The sequence below is a fragment of the Eptatretus burgeri genome, chromosome 1 (assembly GCF_056783735.1).
Source record: "Eptatretus burgeri isolate ZD-2024b chromosome 1, Ebu_testis_v1, whole genome shotgun sequence".
Taxonomy (NCBI): Eukaryota; Metazoa; Chordata; class Myxini; order Myxiniformes; family Myxinidae; genus Eptatretus; species Eptatretus burgeri.
Window position 1 is genome coordinate 100,630,863 of NC_140961.1, and position 18,921 is coordinate 100,649,783.

The window sequence follows — 18,921 nt, forward strand, 5'->3', positions numbered from 1 at the left end:
CGGAACGGGTCGCTTAAAGTGGCCCGTGTCCGAAGTCGACCTGCGGCGAGGTGCGATCGCCCGGTCTACCCTCCGTGTGGGTACTTAGGTAGGTCGAATTTGGCGAGCAACCCTATCCCACGCGGGGGCCGATTGGCACGATCGCGGTGAGACCGAAAGGTCCACCCGTGACTAGTTCCCGGCGTTAGTCCGAGAGGGTCACGACTGGATTGTCCGTCCGGTGGGCGACGTGCCGCGATTCGAGTTACGTGGCCGTCCGCACGCCGGCGGGCGCGAATCCGCAACAATATTATATTGATATATTCGGTATAATCAACGCATCGCCGAACCCTATGCTACAGGTTAAAACTTTACACCGAGAATTTGCGCCCCCCCCACACCCCCACACCCCCACTTGAGGCCACGGCCGCATAGTCTATGTTAACCCCCACACAAAGTTATATTTGTACCCCGAGTTTGGAGTTTCAATTTAAAATGTGTGGCCACTCGTGCATAAGGAAAAAAACAAAAAACACACACACGTGGTCTAAAGCTCTAAATGGTCAAGGGTCTAATCTGTCTGAAGGGTGCAAGGGGTCTGAATGATGGGAAGTTCTGAGGCTGAGGGGTCTAAAAGGGACTGAAGTTGTGTAAAGGTCGAAAGGTTCTGTGGGTCAAAAGGGTATAAAAGATCTCAAGGGTGAAGGGATCTAAAGGTGTCTAAAGTGTTAAAAAGGTAAAAGGGGTCATCTGGGTCTGATAGGTCTTTGGGGTCCTTGGGGTATTTTGGATCATCTGAATCCATTGGGTATTTTGGGTACTCAAGGAATTTTTGGTCATCTGGGGGCTTTTCGGGTGTTATTGTTGTGGGCCGGGGGTCGGTGGGGATAAACGACCACGAGCTGGGCAGTAGAGTCGTCTCCCACCGAACACCCGGAATTTTGGTCGTGACTCTCGGATAAGTCCGAGAGTTCATGGGTCCCATAGCGGACCATGGTCGCCAATATTTTGACGGCGTGGGGTAGGGTTAATTGCCTAATTTCAATATACCTAAATACCCACGTCGTCCAACTACCGGGGAAAACCATACCCTCGACGGACCTTGGGCGGAACGGACCGTTTACAAAGCCCGATCCGGGTGTAAACCGAGCGGGGGTTACCAAGATCCGTCGGTCCAAATGAACAATTTACGGCATGAACGGCCTTACTAATTCTCAAAACCACACCATGCTAGGCGAATGGGAGAAAGCACAGAAAACGAGCTGGTACATTTAACAGGGGTTTATTTATAACAATAATCGGGGAGGGGAAGCACAAAAGGAGCAGAGTTATCCAAATAAAGGAAATACAATTTACAAGGAACAAAAGCACTTAACAGTTTCTACTTACAGGATGCCGACACACACACACACACACACACACACACACACACACACACACACACACACACACACACACACACACACACACACACACACACACACACACACACACACACGAAATTGACCCCGTGGGTCTATTTTCGGTTGGGCCGGGCCGGGGTACCTTCCCACCTCGTGCGGTCACACCGACTCAAAACCACCACGGTGGGATTCGAACCCACGACCCGAAGTCCACGGCCCACGAACGAGACCAAGCCACCATGACAGCAGACGCTCAGCCGTCACCACGATCACTCCAGACGCTAGGCAGTCGCCTCGATCACTCCTCTTCGGTCACCACCACCACGGTGAGCCACCGCAAAGGACCGCAGACCGCTCGAACCACGACCGCAGACCAAGCCAATTTCCAGAATCACTCCTCTTCTCTCTTGAGGTAGGAGCGGTTTCTTTCCTCGCCACTCGCCTCCTGATTGGACGGTCCCATCGCACGATCCGCTGGCCGTCCCTCATTGGACAGGCCCACGGTAGGCGGGGCACCTTTCTGAAAACAGAAATTCTGCGCGAATTTCTCCCACCTTTCTGGGGCGGAGTCGGATCTGAGGTGATGGAGGCTCCGCCCACGCCGTCAGCCAAAACACGTGGGCAATGGCGACCGGGTTGAGTAAGGGTGGTGTCGTTATTGTTGTATAAAAACCTAACTAAAAAATAACTCGTAGCGCACACACGAAATTCCCATTAGACAGAAGGCGGGATTCTAACTATAACACATACTTATCAAAATAACTAAGCTACGGGGACTGCTGTCTGTTTGTGTGTAAATGGCTTCCAAATCCATAACAATATTGGTCCTAAGGGTCTTAAAGGGTATTCAATGGTAAAAGGGGTCTCAGCAGTCTCAAGAGTCGAAAAGTACATTCCAATAGTACATAATTAATAGACGTATGTGTATGAAGTTGTGAACCCCCTCCCCCCCCGACAAAGTTGTATTTGTATCCCGAGTTTGGAGTTTGTTACTTCAAGGATGTGGCCGTGCATAAGGAGCAAAGAAAGAAATAAAGACAAAGAGCAAAAAACAGAAAGCCACAAAGAAAGACAATGGCATTTACATATTAATATTGGTGGTGATATATTTATTTGAAATTTATTTGTGATATGAGAAAGTCCAAGTGGTCTAAATGGTCAAGAGTCGAAGCTGTCTGAACGGTGTAATGGGGGTCTCAATGGTGTTAAGGTCTAAGGCAGTGTTTCTCAAGGTGGGGCGTGGCAATATTTTGGTGGGGCATGAGGTTTCAGAATTAATGAATCAATATCTTCTTCTTCTTCTTTCGGCTGCTCCCGATAGGGGTCGCCACAGCGGATCATCCGTATGATCTGCATAGTGATTTGGTACATGTTTTACGCCGGATGCCCTTCCTGACGCAACCCTGGTCGCCTCTTACGACACAGGGATATGGTACACCTCTTTTAACCGGGGTATACACCGGCCCAGTATACTGGTACTCATTTCGCCGACCTCGGAAGGATGACAGGCTGAGTCAACCCCGAATTAATGAATCAATATATGATCGCTTTAATAGCTTTGCCTTTTGAATACATATGTAGTATATACTGTAGTGTCTCCAATCATGGTGGGACGTACGATTATTTTGAAAATCAAAGTGGGGCGTGGGACAAAAAAGGTTGAGAAACACTGGTCTAAGGGATCTTAAGGTCAGTGGCGACTCATCCAGGATTATGCCCAATAGCCCAGGAGAATGCTTCGGCAGCACCGACGCTCTGCACGTTCGAACAGGATGTGATTAATAGGCATATAGTTTTCATGGCTTCCCGGACTGACTCACTGTGCTGTGTTTGTGTGTGTGTCATATATATATATATATATATATATATATATATATATATATATATATATATATATATATATATATATATATATATATCAAGCCAAAAAAATGAGTCAGGGTTCATGTGTATCTCTCGATGGTGGGTTAAAGTTACGAAAGTGAGCTGAATGCCAGTCAGGTGGGTGCAACTGTCTGGAAGATATTGCGGTGTCTATAAAGCATTTCATAAAATCACTAGCAACACAATCAGATGTTCACTCAAAAAGCTCACATACAATGGACGTCATTTTTTATGAGAAAAAAGCCCTCTCCGATTGCGCATCAGGCTCTCAAAGCAGAGACACTTCAACTCAGCGAATATTGCTTGTTCTTCTTACCTTTTGTGCTTCAATACTTTCATCATCATCTTCACTGCTCGATTCCACACCGACAAAAAGGTACCTTGTAAGAACGGTTTAATTAAACAAAATTACAAATAGTTAGTGACGTTTTGGAGTAGTCGGTGTTAATTTCTGTTGAAAAAAATAAATAAAAATAAAACAGTTAAAGTTAAATAAAAGTCATTTCACTATGTGCGGTGTAAAAAAAATTGAATGCATGGGAATGTGAAAGTGAAAGACAGCAAAGTTACATTACAGGTGTGAGAGCAATGCTCATCAAATTGCACATGACAAAGCCACTAGAAAGAATGTCATGCACATACCACACCAATCAATGCCTTAGTAACAGAACAAATATGACATATAAAGTAGAAAGTAACACCTCTTCGACGGGAGCTTCTGTTTTGTCTTGTGACAGGCAATAACCCAATCTTTACGCACAATACAGCCACCCTGAGACTTCACATGTTGATACTTGGGTGTATTAGCAAACGCACATCTGTAAAGAAAGGCCACAATTCAGCAGTGGATGGAAAAATCTCTGCAACAAAAGAACATATGGCCATGCAACATACATTAACATTGCTATGTCAAGAAGAAAAAGAAAGAAAGAAAGAAAAAAAAAATCTTGTGACCTCAACTGAAAATACAAAGGTGACAATCTTGACAATTAATTGGCAAGGATCTATATTAAACACATGGATGCATTCCCTTCAGGAGCTTAAAGGAAAATTCGGTGCTAGAAGACAAATTTTTATATTGATATACAGTGGCCTGCAAAAGTGTTGTTGAGGGCTGGGGTTCAAGATTTGCTACGAACTGGGTACATATATAATACAAGCAGTTTATTATTAAAAGGACGAGGAAAGGTATGTGTACAATCGGCAGGGGATTTATTACAGAAAATACATAAGGCAGGGAAGAAGCAAGGATTGGTGAGGTGCGGAAAAAGAAAAGCAATTATATACAAAAGAGAAGACACAAGGCAGGGCTAAACCGATCAAATACTTCTTCAGGCTAATCTATGCTAACATCAGAAACACTCACGAGGAAAATTAGAAAGCAAGAAAGATAAGAGAAAGTACGAGGCGTTGGCGACCTATTTTCACCAAGCGAGGTCGATGGGCCGGCGCAGCACAATCACTGAGAGGAGTTGCAAGGGGGGGATTGGAGGAGGGTGTGGTGATGTATAAGTGAGGGCAAATGAGGTGCAAAGAGGGAATCATAAAAGGTGCGTATCAGTGGGGCTGCCTTGGAAGAGACAACCATTCAGGATTTGCCTGGGTGATCACTGATGCTCCTTTTTGAGTATGCGTCCACAGCAGACGAGACAGAAAAAAAAAGAAGACGAACATGTGAGAAGATAGCCTAGTAACATGTAAGCAAGTCTGTAAGTGTTTGGCGCTGTTGGCTCTAATGACAATGCTTGGCATGGTGCCTGAATCTCTTCCTCGCCCAGCACTCCGCTCTGAGCTCCATTCTGCCTCTCACCACCAAACCAAAGTTTCGCCATGTGTATATCTCACCATTCAGCTGTGATTGCACTTCTGTGGAGAATGCACCGCACGATAGTTTCCTGGCGAGGGAGTAGTTTAACATTGGATGAGGACAAGCTGTGGGTATTTGGCCGATTACCCAAGCGCTAGCTCTGCCAATGTGAGGATTCAGCAGCGGAAATGGCCTCACTCACCATGAATTCCCACACATGCTTGAACTCCAAGATTAACATGGTGTTGGGGTATTTGGTTGTGCTCTCCGGCCAAGAAACATGTGCTCGTCACCCAATGGGGGCCGTAATAAAATGAAGCTATCCATATGATGCTGAATGGAGTTCAGCACACACTTGTACTCCGAGTTGGATGCCTGAACATGCCAATAATGGTATGCTGCGCTCCCCCGTCCCCTGTTGGTCAGAAAGGGAGTGGTGGTCATCTGTGGTGGTGACTGTGGTTGAGGCGTTTGTGGCAGCAGCGAGTTACGGTGTGGTGGTTCGTGGTGGTTGAGGCACCATGGTTGTGGTTGTTTGTTGTGGTAATGTAATGTGAATGTAAACAAGTTTGGATTATGGTTCAGAAGGTGTGATGATTATAACAAAGGAATCTTGATGGTGTTTGAAATGTTGTGGCGTTGGGGTTCGAGTATGGGGAAGGTTGAGGTGAAGTGTTCGTTGGGCAATGGCACGCAATTCAAACAGAAAATGGTGCACGTGTGCAAATGAATTGTTCCTGTTGCTATTATCTTTGGTGTGCATGCATGCATGAAGGAAGGAGTGGTTTGTGTGTGCAGCAAAGCAAGATAGGTAAAGAAGGGGCATAAAAACCTACCAACGCATATTGACCTATAAACCCATTACACATAAGGAAAGAGCTACCTAAAACAAATACGAATGAAAGAACTATCTCAGGAACCACCATACATTGTGTGCGATTGCCTTAGGGAGTGCCAGTTTCACAGAACCGTAACAGTATTCACCCCCCTCCTAAGTTTTCACATTTTGATGCCACCAAAGCTTAATTCATGATGGTTTCAAATCAAACTTAATATATATAGTCTTCACAAACGACACCAATATGGTAAAGCGAAAAAATGTGAACAAGAAGGGTACTTAGTAGAGCACATACCATACAATACTTGATCCATGAGAACATATCGGGCCCATTACATTTTTGAAATATCACGTGATGCAGTGCTATATCGTTTTTGGCCACATCTCTCAATGGTGAAGAATCACTGAAAAAATTAAACAATTTCCATATCCAGATCCACATTCAGATCATCACCAAAAATGAGTCAATTCTTCCTTGCCACATACCCAACATGTCCACCAAGTTCCATCCGAATCCGTCGACAACTTTTTGAGATATTGTGCTACATATTAGTTTAGCCCGATCCCTCAATGGTGAAGAATCACTTAAAAAAAAAAAAACTTCTCGAATCCGGATCCGGATCTTCACCAAAATTGAATCAATTCTTCCTTGCCACACACCCATGTCCATAAAATTTCATCCGAATCCGTCCACAACTTTTTGAGATATCATGCTATATATTAGTTTAGCCCGATCTTTCAATGGTGAAGAATCACATAAAATTCTAGTCGTCAGATCCGGATCCGGTTCTTCAGCAAAATCTAATCAGTTCGGCCTCGTCACACACACAACCTGTCCACACAATTTCATCTGGATCAATCAACAACTTTTTGAGATATCCTGCACACAAACAAACAGACAGAGAGGGGTGAAAACATAACCTCCATCACCTTTGGTGGTGGAGGTAATAAGTTAGATTAACAGAGAAATCAGATGATTCTCAGTTGCATAAGCATTCAAACCCTTTGCCTAATTAAGTGAAAATCACTTCAGGAGCAAATTATTTGTTTGAAAAAGTTACAATACAAGTATAATAGGTTTCACCTGAATGTAATCAGTGTTTAACTTAAAATTAAGCTCCCGCACTTTTCTGAGTGTTAAGGTGAAACTCACTTGGTCAACCAACAAGGCAGACACAAAGACCAAGGAGCTTTCCAAAGAAGACAGACTTAAAGTGGTGGAGAAGCACCGTTCAGGATAGGGTTATAAGAAGAATTCCACGTCGCTCATTATCCCTTTGAATATGGTGAAATCCATCATGAAGAAGTGAAAGACGTGTCATACCATGAAGACTATTCACAGATCAGGTCACCCATCCAAACTCAGCAGCTGGGCAAGTCGGAAACTGGTTGGGGATGTCACTGTAAATCAAACAATGACTTTGAAAGATCTGCAAGGTGCTATGTCCGAGATGGGAGTCAGTGTTCATCAATCAACAATATTCCATTCCCAAGCTGGCTTCTATAGTCAGGTGGCAATAAATAAGCCATGACTGAAAAAGCCATCTAAATGCTCATATGGAGTTTGAAAAACAGCATCTTAAATGATACGACAGGTATGTGGAGAAAGGTTTTGTGGTCAGATGAGACAAAAATTTAACTTCTCAGTCTAAATTCAAAGCGTTACATCTGGCACAAGGCTAACACTGCACATCACCCAGTCAACACCATCTCTACTATCAAGCATGGTGGTGGCAGCATCATGTTATAGGGCTGCTTCTGATCAACAGGGACTGGCAAACTTGTCAGGATAGAAGGGACAATGGATGGTGCAAAGTAGAGGTGAATCCTTGATGAAAACATGCTCGAGTCAGCCATGAATCTGAAAACTGGGTAGGAGATTCACATTTCAGTAAGACAATGATCTGAAACACAAAGCTTGAGTCACACTGGATTGGCTGAATAAGAACTAGAACATCAAACTTGGAAGAACGAGAGCAATTTTCACTTGAAGAATGGGCAAAGATTTCACCATCTCACTGCGCAAAGCCGGTAGAGACCTACCCAGAAAGACTCAAAGCAGTTATTGCTGCCAAAGGTGCTTCCACCAAATACTGACCTGAGAGCCTGAATACTTTTACAACTAGTGAATTTTGATTTGCAGGTATTCCTGACATGTAACCTTCTTCAATTATAACAGTGTTCAGTTTGATCTCTTCAGTGATGAATAAAAAAAGTTCATTTTGAAAAACTGTGTTTTTCCTACATAATTTGTAATTCATCTAAATATGGCATTATTGATAGGGGGTGAATACTTTTGCATGTCATTGTACATACCTAGACCTAATACAATGGAATCTTTAAGAACAAATAATCTCAGATAAAATATGTATGACAAGATAATTGCAACAAAAAAATGCAATCATTTGTTATTTTCAATTAAATATTGTTGCGGTTCTACAAAACCGCATGCCTCCAAGGCAATGGCACCCAAAATACAGTGATCCCCAGGCAGTTATTTAATTAGTCTTCGTGTCGTTGGTCTTCTCATGTCTCGTGGGTTAACGGGATGAAGTGCATGCGTGGGCCTTGGAGTTAGGTCTAGTAATTATCTCAAATTCATATTCTGATTCCGACTCCAACCCTTTTCTTTTAGCCATCGTACAAAACCAGCATGCAAGCACACACACCATTCAATAGGCAATTGATAATTAGCACACCATGATGCCTCCCATGGCAAGGATCCACCACACAACGACCCACTATACCACCCGTGCCAATTCCCAACCGGCACCTCACCTTGTTTCACACCTCGCTCACCAAACCCCACCATTTTGACCAGAAACGCCAAACGCACACGGGAAAAATATTCCTGTACCCCCTCATACCCCTGCATCACCACAATTTGCCACTCTATTCTTGAGGAGCACCGCACAACTCAAATTGTCCTCAGAGCCACGCGATGCTTGACCACGCAAAAGATGTTAAGATCTCGACCATATCTCACCAGGGACGTCTTGAGTGAGCATCCGGAATTGATACAACTCTCATCCAGTCAGCAGACCACGGCAAGGAGGGGTCGCGAGAAGGGCGATCCGGGAGTTTGGTTCAGGGGCCCGGGTGTGCATTTTGGCTCATGAAGCAAAGTTCGTTGCTATTCGAAATTCAGACTGCACTCGGAGCATATTCAGGGCTGGGGTGCCGGCTCAGGGAGCATGCCCGATGTTGAGTCAGGAGCTCCAACCCGTGCCGAAGCGGGTGGGCAACTGAGACGGTATCCGGTCCTGGAGCCTGGCAGGGCGTGGCTATGGCCACTGTGGCCCAATAGAGGAGCAGGATTCGGGCCAAAGAGTGTCGCTTTCTGGTCATCACCCCACCCTTTGCCCGGGGTTTATAAAAGGAGTAGCACAGAGCTGTTAGAGTCTCCTCTTCGCTGTCTTCTCTTCGCTCTCTGCTTGGATCGTTGCTGGCTCTTCAATCTCCTCTCGCCTCTTCGCTTTGCTCCCTGTCTCGCTATTGGTGTGTGATTGCCAGAATGTGCTTCTTCTTTGAGAGCCTAATCTGGGTTACTGCCAAGACTCCCTGCCATGCTGTCGACATTCCACCACCCCGATGCAGTCAGACAGACCAGTGTGGAGCGCACATTGCCATGAGCCCTGGCAAAGTAATTAAGCAGGAGATAACACGACACGTCACGAGGTGGGAATGCTCAGGCAGAGCGTCCCATTGAGGTACACACTACACATACAGACCTTCACACAGCTTGGTTAGGGATCTTTCTCCTCACGCATCTATTCTCTTCTCTCTATCCACCCCTCTATTCCGTCTTTGGACGCACAAAGAGCATCACTACTGACTCACAATCTGAATTTCCTCTGGCAGGACACCGCACCCCCCCCCACATTCCACGACACCACACTTCTCACTCCCACACCTTAGACACAACCAGTATTCCTCCCACCAACCTCTCCAAAAGCGTTCTGGGTTGCGTTCGTCGGCGGACCGTGCCAGGTACTGAGGTCATTTATCTTCACGTGCTTTCTTTCTCTCTGGCTATCTAATCTTCCTCAGGTGTGCGTGTGCGTGTGATGGCACCTGTCCTAGTATAAATTAAGATTGTAAAAGACATAGCAGGATAACTCTGCTCTGTGTCTGCTTTTGTGAGATTGCTTGTCTTTTGCCACACCCCACAAATTCCTTGCTATCCCCCTGCTGTACATAAAATAAAACCCCATTCACTGTGCCACATACTTTTCCTCGCTTGATTGTAAATAAATGCTTTGTGTAGAAATGTTCCCAGCCCGTTTTCATGTTTTCTATCATTGGTCCAGCATGGTTCGCACCCTCGTTTAGCCGGGACGTTATCCACCAAAGATGTTTCCTAGCCGGTACGTGCTTGGCAGTCCCGCTCGGTTGCATCCGATCTGGTTAGGTGATCCAAATAAAGCAAGTGCGTACCAAGGGCGTGTCCCGCAGTAATTAGATCACGTGACCTTTAGGTAAACGTTGGTCATTAGACGGAGGACCCTAAGTCACGTGGTCGTTATTGACATTCACGGTCGATCAGTGACCCGCCGTGTCACGAAGTTATTTGTGTGTGACGGCCTGTGATTCCGGAGAGTCTGGTGGGAACCCGAGGTAGTTCACCCCTCATGGTCTTTGCCCCCAAACCCAGGTCCACAACTATATTTTAGTATACAGAATATACCAATTTCTTGCCATTAAGTCATCAAAATTTGTGTAAAGCACCGTTTGATAGGCTCTCTAATGCACTTACTTTTCACATGAATTATAATTATGAGAAAGGCAGTGATGCAAAAGCTTAATCACCTGGAGATTATGTGACTATAAGGATGATTGATTGCAATCAACTGGATGAAAATGGCTGTCCATTGCCTTTAATAGGAAGCCACAATATTTTTCATATGCAAAGCAATTGCAATGTCAGCACATGTGTGGGCTTGGAACAAAAACGTACATTAGGTGAGTGCAGTTTGGACCCCAGTCAGGCATATATTTTGCTCCCATGGAAACAGCTTTGTCTCGTATTTCTGCACGAAATGGGTTCTGGAAACCACTGAGAACAAACACAACTCCTTTGAGGATGTCTCCAATCTCTTGTGGTTGGGAGGTTGGTTTGGGAGTAGCAGAAGCAGAGGCAGTGGATGGTGAAGACCACAATTCCTTCTTTGCAGCCTTTGCTGATTGTGGCGATTTATTTTCTCCAGCTGTGCAGACAAATCAGACCGGGTACTTTACACACATCCTCATGAAGACTGCACTTACATTTCTCTTTCAATCAGAACTTGTCCTTTAAACCCATCCTCATAGAATACTCATAAAGACTGCACTTACATTTCTCTTTAAGCAAGGGACTGGAAGTTTTCTCAAAATTCAAGGTAGATTGTTTCTTTTTCGGAGGAGAAGAAACACCAGCATGTTCCAATTTCCTTTTCCCCAAGGCCACCTGTTTGCATTTCAGTCCAAAAATATAAATCACAGGTTTAGGGAAATGGCACATAAAGTAGAGAAAATAAAAATGTCATGAGTTAGTTTGAGTGGTTTAACGTCTTCATGCAACATCCACATAATTTTTTCACGTCAGTCCAAAAAAGAAAAAGAAAAAGAAAAAGATAAAGAAAAAGAAAACTCCCATATTCATAGCACCACTCACTCCCTCCCTCACCCTCTCCCCACCACCTCCAGTACTTAATAAACACATGGATCGAGTGTTGAGGCCACCACATGTAAGAACATGCTACCACTTCACAAACTAGAACGGGCACTCAGTAGAGCGCATACCTTCACCAACGCTACATTTTGACCCCCCCCCCCCCAGAAACCGTTGATTGTGAGGGTATTTAATCCCATAGCACATCTGCCATCTCATATGTGTTATGATGGCTTAAAAACATTAAATTTCCTGCTGTTTGACACTGATTCACGTACATTGTACAATTTCTGTATGAACTCCCTGACCTTTTTGGGTGTCGGTGTCAAGTCAATCTGATGACAACTGGTCACATTATAAGAAATCAAATATTACACATCACAGGATAGGGAATTGAATTCTAAACATTTTGAATCTACTTACATGCAAATTGTATAAGAATTGACCGTGTTATGATAATAAAGGTCGTTGACCCCCTGACCATTGACCCAAACTGTTAACAAAGGTAATGACATCATTGTGTCAGATCGTATATCACAAGATTGGGCATTGAATTCACAACATTTTGGCATTGGTTGCATGCAAATTGGATTAAAAAAAAAAAAATAAAAAAAAATAAAAAAAAATCGACCGCACTATGGCAAAATGACGATTTTGACCTTTTCATGACCTCGACCATGACCTTTGTACTCTTAATTTTGTAATTAGTATTAGAGTGTGGGGAACAGAACAGTCAACATTTTGGTTTTGGTTTCATGCAAATTGTATAAGAATTGACCGTGTTATGATAATAAAGGTCGTTGATCCCCTGACCTTTGACTCCCAACCGCTAATAAGGGTTATTACGTCATTGTGTCATGTCACATATCACAAGATGGGCCATTGAATTCTGAACATTTTGGCATTAGTTGCATGCAAGTTGGATACAAATTGACTGCGCTATGGTAAAAAGACGATTTTGACCTTTTCCTGACCTTGACCTTTGACCCGATAGCTCCCAAAATCTAATCAAATGGTCCTCGGATAATAACCAATCATCCCACCAAATTTGCTGCGATTCAGTTCAATACTTTTGGAGTTTTGCGAATAACAAACAAACAAACAAACACACATATTCACAAATAAATAAATTAATTAATACACAGCGACGAGGGGAGGAGAGGGGGGGAGAGAGAGGGGGGAAAGAGAGAGGGGGAAAGAGAGAGGGGGGAAAGAGAGGGGGGAAAGAGAGAGGGGGAAAGAGAGAGGGGGGAAAGAGAGAGGGGAAAGAGAGAGGGGGAAAGAGAGAGGGGGAGAGAGGAGGGGGAGAGAGAGGGGGGAGAGAGGAGGGGGAGAGAGGAGGGGGAGAGAGGAGGGGGAGAGAGGAGGGGGAGAGAGGAGGGGGAGAGAGGAGGGGGAGAGAGGAGGGGGAGAGAGGAGGGGGAGAGAGGAGGGGAGAGAGGAGGGGGAGAGAGGAGGGGGAGAGAGGAGGGGGAGAGAGGAGGGGGAGAGAGGAGGGGGAGAGAGGAGGAGAGGAGGAGAGAGGGAGAGGGGGAGACAGAGAGGATAAATAATTACAAACTGAAAGCAGTGAGAGGGTTGGGTTTAGAAGGGTTAATGGGGTAATAAATATCATGGGTCCTGATTGGGGGAGATGGCAGGCTTGAAGCTTGGAGGAAGAGTGTGAAAGAATGGCCCCTGGAAGGCGGTTCCATAGATGGGAGAAGCAAGGAACAAAGAGGTTGAGGTGTGCAGTCACCCTGGATTTTGGAAGTTGGTGGGGAGGGTCTGAGGACTGAGAGAACAGAAGAATCAATGTTGGTGAATAGATGATACAAAACAGAGACCACCGATCTGCCTGCGATATGAAAGTAACAGACCTTGTGCATCGACCTCATCACGAGAGATTCCAATAATTTTGAGGGCTTTGGAGTGCAGGATCGAGGAGAGACAGATGTGAAGTTGGAGTGCAAAACAGAGAGCAGTAATCCATTAAACTACAAATAAAGGGCTTTAGACTGTGAGCAACTCTGATTTTAAGGAAAGACATGGATTGACAGATGCTCAGTCTGAGGTTGAATTTGGAGGCCAACTTTGCGATGTGGTTGGCCGAGGAATGGTCGTGGTTGATGGCTCGGTCTAGAAGTAAAAAGTGCCTGAACCTCTTCCACTGGATTACTAAGGAAGCAATTTGGTACGTTCATTTGTCGATCATTCCAAGTAAATAGGGCGAGACCAATTTTCCAAGATTGAAATTGGACATGTTCCATTTATCGAACCAGAGCCCAATAATTTCCAGACAAGCAGAGACACAGCTGCTGTCTGCCTAGCAGAGGGATGGGGGTACTGTATGACACAATGTGTAGTTGTCCTTAAAAAAACAAAAAACTCCAAAAACAGGTTTTCACCATCATCAGAGAGGTCAATAATATAGACTAGGAAGAAGGCTTGGCACAAAACACTGCCTTGAGGAACTCCAGCCCCCACTGGGAAGAGTGGAGGAGAGGGTTCCATTGATAGCAGCATGCTGACTGCATGAATGGAGGAAGTCAGAAATCTATAAATGAAGGTGGCCTTGTATGCCACAGGCAGAAAGCTTGGGAACAAAGCAAAATGCCAGACTGTCTTGAATGCCTGAGATATCGGTCCTAACCTCTTCTTTGAGATCGAGGGCCTCCAACCATTGGTGAAAAAGAGGAGCAGAAGCATGTCCAGAGTTGAGTGAGCAGGTTGGAGTCCAAACTTGTGGTTGGAGATCAGATGGTTTTAAAATAGGAAAGACAACATCAGAAGCAATAATGGATTCCATAAATTTGCTTATAGTACGACACTTTCAAAGTAACGTAATCCGCCAGATTGCTGGCACGCATGCGCAGAAACCCCTCGTAACAAAGTAAATCAGGACAGCCTAGACCTATTTCATGTCTGCGAGATAAGGTTTGTAGAATGAAATGGAAAAATAAAATAAAATAAAAAAGAAAAACTTTTAAAGAGGCCAAAAATACTTGTAAAATGTACCTGCGAGAACGGGTGTGTCTGCAAAACTAAACAATTGGAGAATTTCCTGATGAACTTGTCCAAAAATTGATATCTTGCAATCTGTATTGCAAAAACTCGAAAATATATGGGCCTGTGATTAGATTTTTGCATCTGTTGGTAAAAGGAGAAGCATCTATTCGTGTGCGTGTGCGTTTGTGTGTGCACGTGTTATAACCATGGCCACTGGCAACCAAAATTATATGAACAGGAAATGATAGAAAGCTGACTCCTATCATCCACAGATATTTCTTGTGTTCCTTTATTTCTGTGAGCCCAATTTGCATTCAGAAATAGAACAATTATGGTTAACCATTTCGAAATTGCAACTCTTCTGTCTAAATGCTGAAAAATGTGTTTAAAAGACGATTTTAATCACAGATTGGATGCTAGCAACGGCAGGTTAAAAGTGCCAGTAGAGCAGAACCGAATTAGTGTAAACAGACACACAGTGTATGTGCAAAAGGCCTCATTTAGCATTCATATGGCATTTTGAAAGTCCCTTATTAGAAGCATGCTCACTTGCCTATAGTTGGTAAGGTCAGTTTTTGCACCCTTCTTATGGATGGGAGTGATGTTTGCTGACTTCCATGTAGAGGGAAGACTGGCAAAGGAGAACAGACTGAATAGGGCAGACAGCAAAGCTGAATTTGAGGGCATGGGCACTGATGCCATCAAGGCCCATTGCCAAAGCAGGATCAAGGCCAGACAGAACATTGTCCATTCTAGGATGAGGACAGTAGACAGTGGGTACGTCGAGGTAAGATGGGGACAGCACGGAATTGGATGGGCACACGAGATTTGGAGGAAAAGACAGTTTAGACATTCTTCCTTATGTCGGGCAGAGTCTGCTATACAGCTGTTTGAGGTGAGGGATGGAATGGAGAGGGAGCAAACATCATAGCCAGACCTGACAAGATACCACCATGACTTGGAGAATGAGAATGGTCGGAGAGTTCAGCTTTGAGATTTGCAAGCTGAGGTTTCCTGGTTTACGATAAGATGGACACAAACTTGTGAGCCTTAACAAATGAAATAAAGTTACCCTCAGTTGGGTTCTCTTTCCACACTGAGAAAGCAAGCTGCTCGACTGCTGGATTCAGTGTAATGGAGTCCAGAGGATGGATAGGAAAACCAGACATAATGTGATAAAGCGGTGCACAAGACAAATTTGACTGTTCTGAAAATATTCCCAGGACAGGTGTAATCAATATCAGCTGTTGTGGAGATGATGGTTCAATCAATTCCTGAGAATAGATTGAAGACCCTTCCAGCTGGCCGATGCAAACATCCATATCCTGAGTCGTTGAGGTTGTTACCTTACAATATATCTCGAGATATGGGCATTGACAAGAAAGTTATCAGAAGAGCTTTATCGAGTTACCTTTAACGATATACCAGAAGATACAAGTGCAAATCTTAGCATTACATACTCGGGGATGCTGTGCAAGTACACTGAGCCACATGCTAACCATGCCTCCAGTAGACATTGGGATGTTCCTTTATGCTTGTCACACAGGATGAGGAAAACAAACTGCAATAGTGGTCCCTTTGCAGTAATTACCAAATGTAGAGTGGGGGAAAAAAAAAAATCACACCATCCATGAAGTTTAATGTAGCACCATATAACGATCATCAAGATCATTGCAGCTGTGGTGCACAGGATATAATATTGCTGTGACTCTAAAATCATTATCTAAAATAAATAACGAGAGCACGAGATGAACTCACATGATGTACCTTTTGGCTCCTTCCTCCTGTAGCACTGAGCCAGAATCAAAACACCACGCCAACCATAAGATGCTTGAATTTCCAGAAATTGTCATTCACTATGACTTAACATTCCATGCAAGATGCCAGCATGCATTGCACCGATCATGACATATCCTATTCTCTCACTTTCTGTGCGAGATAAACAGAAAGGATAGTATATTTGCATGCTTTTCTGGCACTGCTTCGTACTCATTTCTGAAGCATCCTGTTTGCCATACTTTCACTGTACAAAGCTGTCTCTGTTAGCATTTAACAGGCCCATCATGTTTGCTGGCCTACTTCCATTGGGAAGGATTATATGCATACCTGGTTTTCTGTATGAAGCTGTCTGTCTTCACAGTCGCCATTCTTATCATGTTTGTTGTTTATTGTACCAAAATCCATCAGAAACCATCGTACGTTGTTCAACGTGCACGTGTTATTAAACACTCTTGGCCTGCTTGTTCCCAATGAAAACAGATTCACTACTTTGGCTGTCAAGTCTATATGAAGAGGATTCCTTCAGTGGCACTTAAGCTCTTAGGTTGTACGCTATTCCTAAGAAAAGGTGAGGCGACCATTAAGCAACAACACCAATGATGAAGCTGTTCGTGGAGCTTTGACAGAACACAATAATTTAATTTTGGGCTGGCAGAGCAATGTGGGAATTGTTCATTTCCCCTCAGCTGGTTTGATTGATCAATTCAATTCTCCATTATTTTGATGTTCATTACAGTATAACAAAATGTTAATTCGTTATGATGATGCAATTGATTATTACACCAAGTTGTTCTACCACATTTTAGTAAAACCGAGACACTTTCACCTCATTTGGACCACCCCCCCCCAATTATTTTTTTAATGTTTCCATAGTACTCAAACTACCGTAGAATAACCATAGCCTACTGAGGATACCCCCTTCACAATGCAATGTATATAAACTGGAAACCTAACTGATCGATAACCATAGAATCATAAATGAAATCTGACAAAATAAGGAAGATTGGTTATTACTGGGAATGGACATCAAAAAGGTTACAGTTCATACTTTAAATAATGAATGAAAACCACAGCATGTTATGGATGTAAAGTACAGAATATAGAGGTGAACTTACTGGAGATCGTACATTTGATGAACCCAAACTTGGAGTCTTCATCTCATTGTCCGAGGAAGAGTAAAACTTGATGTAAGACAAACCAAACTTCAGACTCTGCAACGTACAGAAATTCCTATCCTCAACAGCACATCTACATGCATTAAAATTCGATCAAACATTCTCACCTGAAATGAGTGTCAAATGATATCATTAAAGAATCAGTGAATAACAAAAATAAACCACCCCCAAAAAATGAAACATTTAAGGCTCAACCTTCAAAAGCATCATGGCTCTCTGACATTGAAGGTGTCAATTGAAGACATGCATTAGGACTACATGCTAAAACATAAAAAAAATAAAAACTAAGAGATACCCACCTGTTTTTTGTTGTTGCTTCATATGTTTACCATTTTATTACCTTTGCCACAGGTGAAGGAGGTTATGTTTTCACCCCTTTCTGTCTGTTTGTTTGTTTGTGTACAGGATATCTCAAAAAGTTGTAGACGGATCCCTATGAAATTTTGTGGGCAGATTGGGTGTGTGACAAGGATGGACTGATTCGATTTTGGTGAAGATCTGTGTCCGAATCTGAATACGAGAATTATTTAAGTTTTAAAGTGATTCTTCACCATTGAGAGATAGGCCAAAAACGATATAGTCCTGTATAGCATGATATTTCAAAAATGTATTGGGCCCGATATGTTCTCGTGCATCAAGCATTACATGGCGGAGGTATGCGCTCTCCCGAGTGCCCTTCTAGTTCTATATACAATCGCCGTGCAATGACAGATTTATATTCCTGAATCTCCCTTTCCCAAACTCCCTCCCCCCAAAAATAAAACATGCCAGAAGAAATTATGTTTCACTGCAAGCACACGAGGACATTGCAAATAATGGTTGAACCACGCGAAACACTGAGGCCCAGACAGACAGTATGTCGGCAGGATGCAAACAGCACTTTCAAAGCAACATGTGGGTGTTTGGAAGATTTAATTAGTGTTGAATTCAAGGACAAATCGCATCAGGTATGTGCCCACAGTGATCGATATTCAAATTCCAGTTCAAGAAGTCATTGCGTTCTGAACGGCATGATCAGAGGGTTTTCCCCAATCATTTATTCAGTCTCAGCCTACAAAGGTGTAAAAGAAGCACCATATCATCCTCATCATTTGATCATATTCCATATCAGCATAAGGTCCCTTATATAATTTAACACACCAAAAAAACAAAACAAGTATTGGGCATGTGAACAGCACAAGCTTTTGGTTATCAATCACAAAGGTTTTTGGCTGTGAAAATGTATGCATGACTGCATATTGCATTGTTGGGAAATGCATACCCATTCATTAGACACCATGCTGCTCCGAACACCTGCTGCATCCACATCGTAGGCATGTCACACTCACTTTTCTATCTGATCTGATTAGTGTGGCTACTGTACCCAGCTGTCAGATATGGCGAATGCTCACCTCCTATCTGCTTTGGGTTTAGTGCTG

The 18,921-nt window shown here is 43.6% G+C and overlaps 1 protein-coding gene across 4 annotated transcripts in view; it reads right to left on the reverse strand.

The window, feature by feature from the left end:
- The window catches only part of XRCC1 (X-ray repair cross complementing 1), a 97,324-nt gene that overhangs the window by 35,232 nt on the left and 43,171 nt on the right, over positions 1 to 18,921 (reverse strand). For all 4 annotated transcript variants that reach the window (XM_085893188.1, XM_085893178.1, XM_085893168.1 and 1 more), the window contains 5 exons: positions 17,444 to 17,539; positions 11,246 to 11,357; positions 10,869 to 11,118; positions 3,968 to 4,084; positions 3,583 to 3,646 (listed from right to left, as the gene is read on the reverse strand). In XM_085893188.1, the coding sequence (XP_085749314.1) occupies positions 3,583 to 3,646; positions 3,968 to 4,084; positions 10,869 to 11,118; positions 11,246 to 11,357; positions 17,444 to 17,539 (639 nt within the window). The remainder of the gene's footprint in view (positions 1 to 3,582; positions 3,647 to 3,967; positions 4,085 to 10,868; positions 11,119 to 11,245; positions 11,358 to 17,443; positions 17,540 to 18,921) is intronic.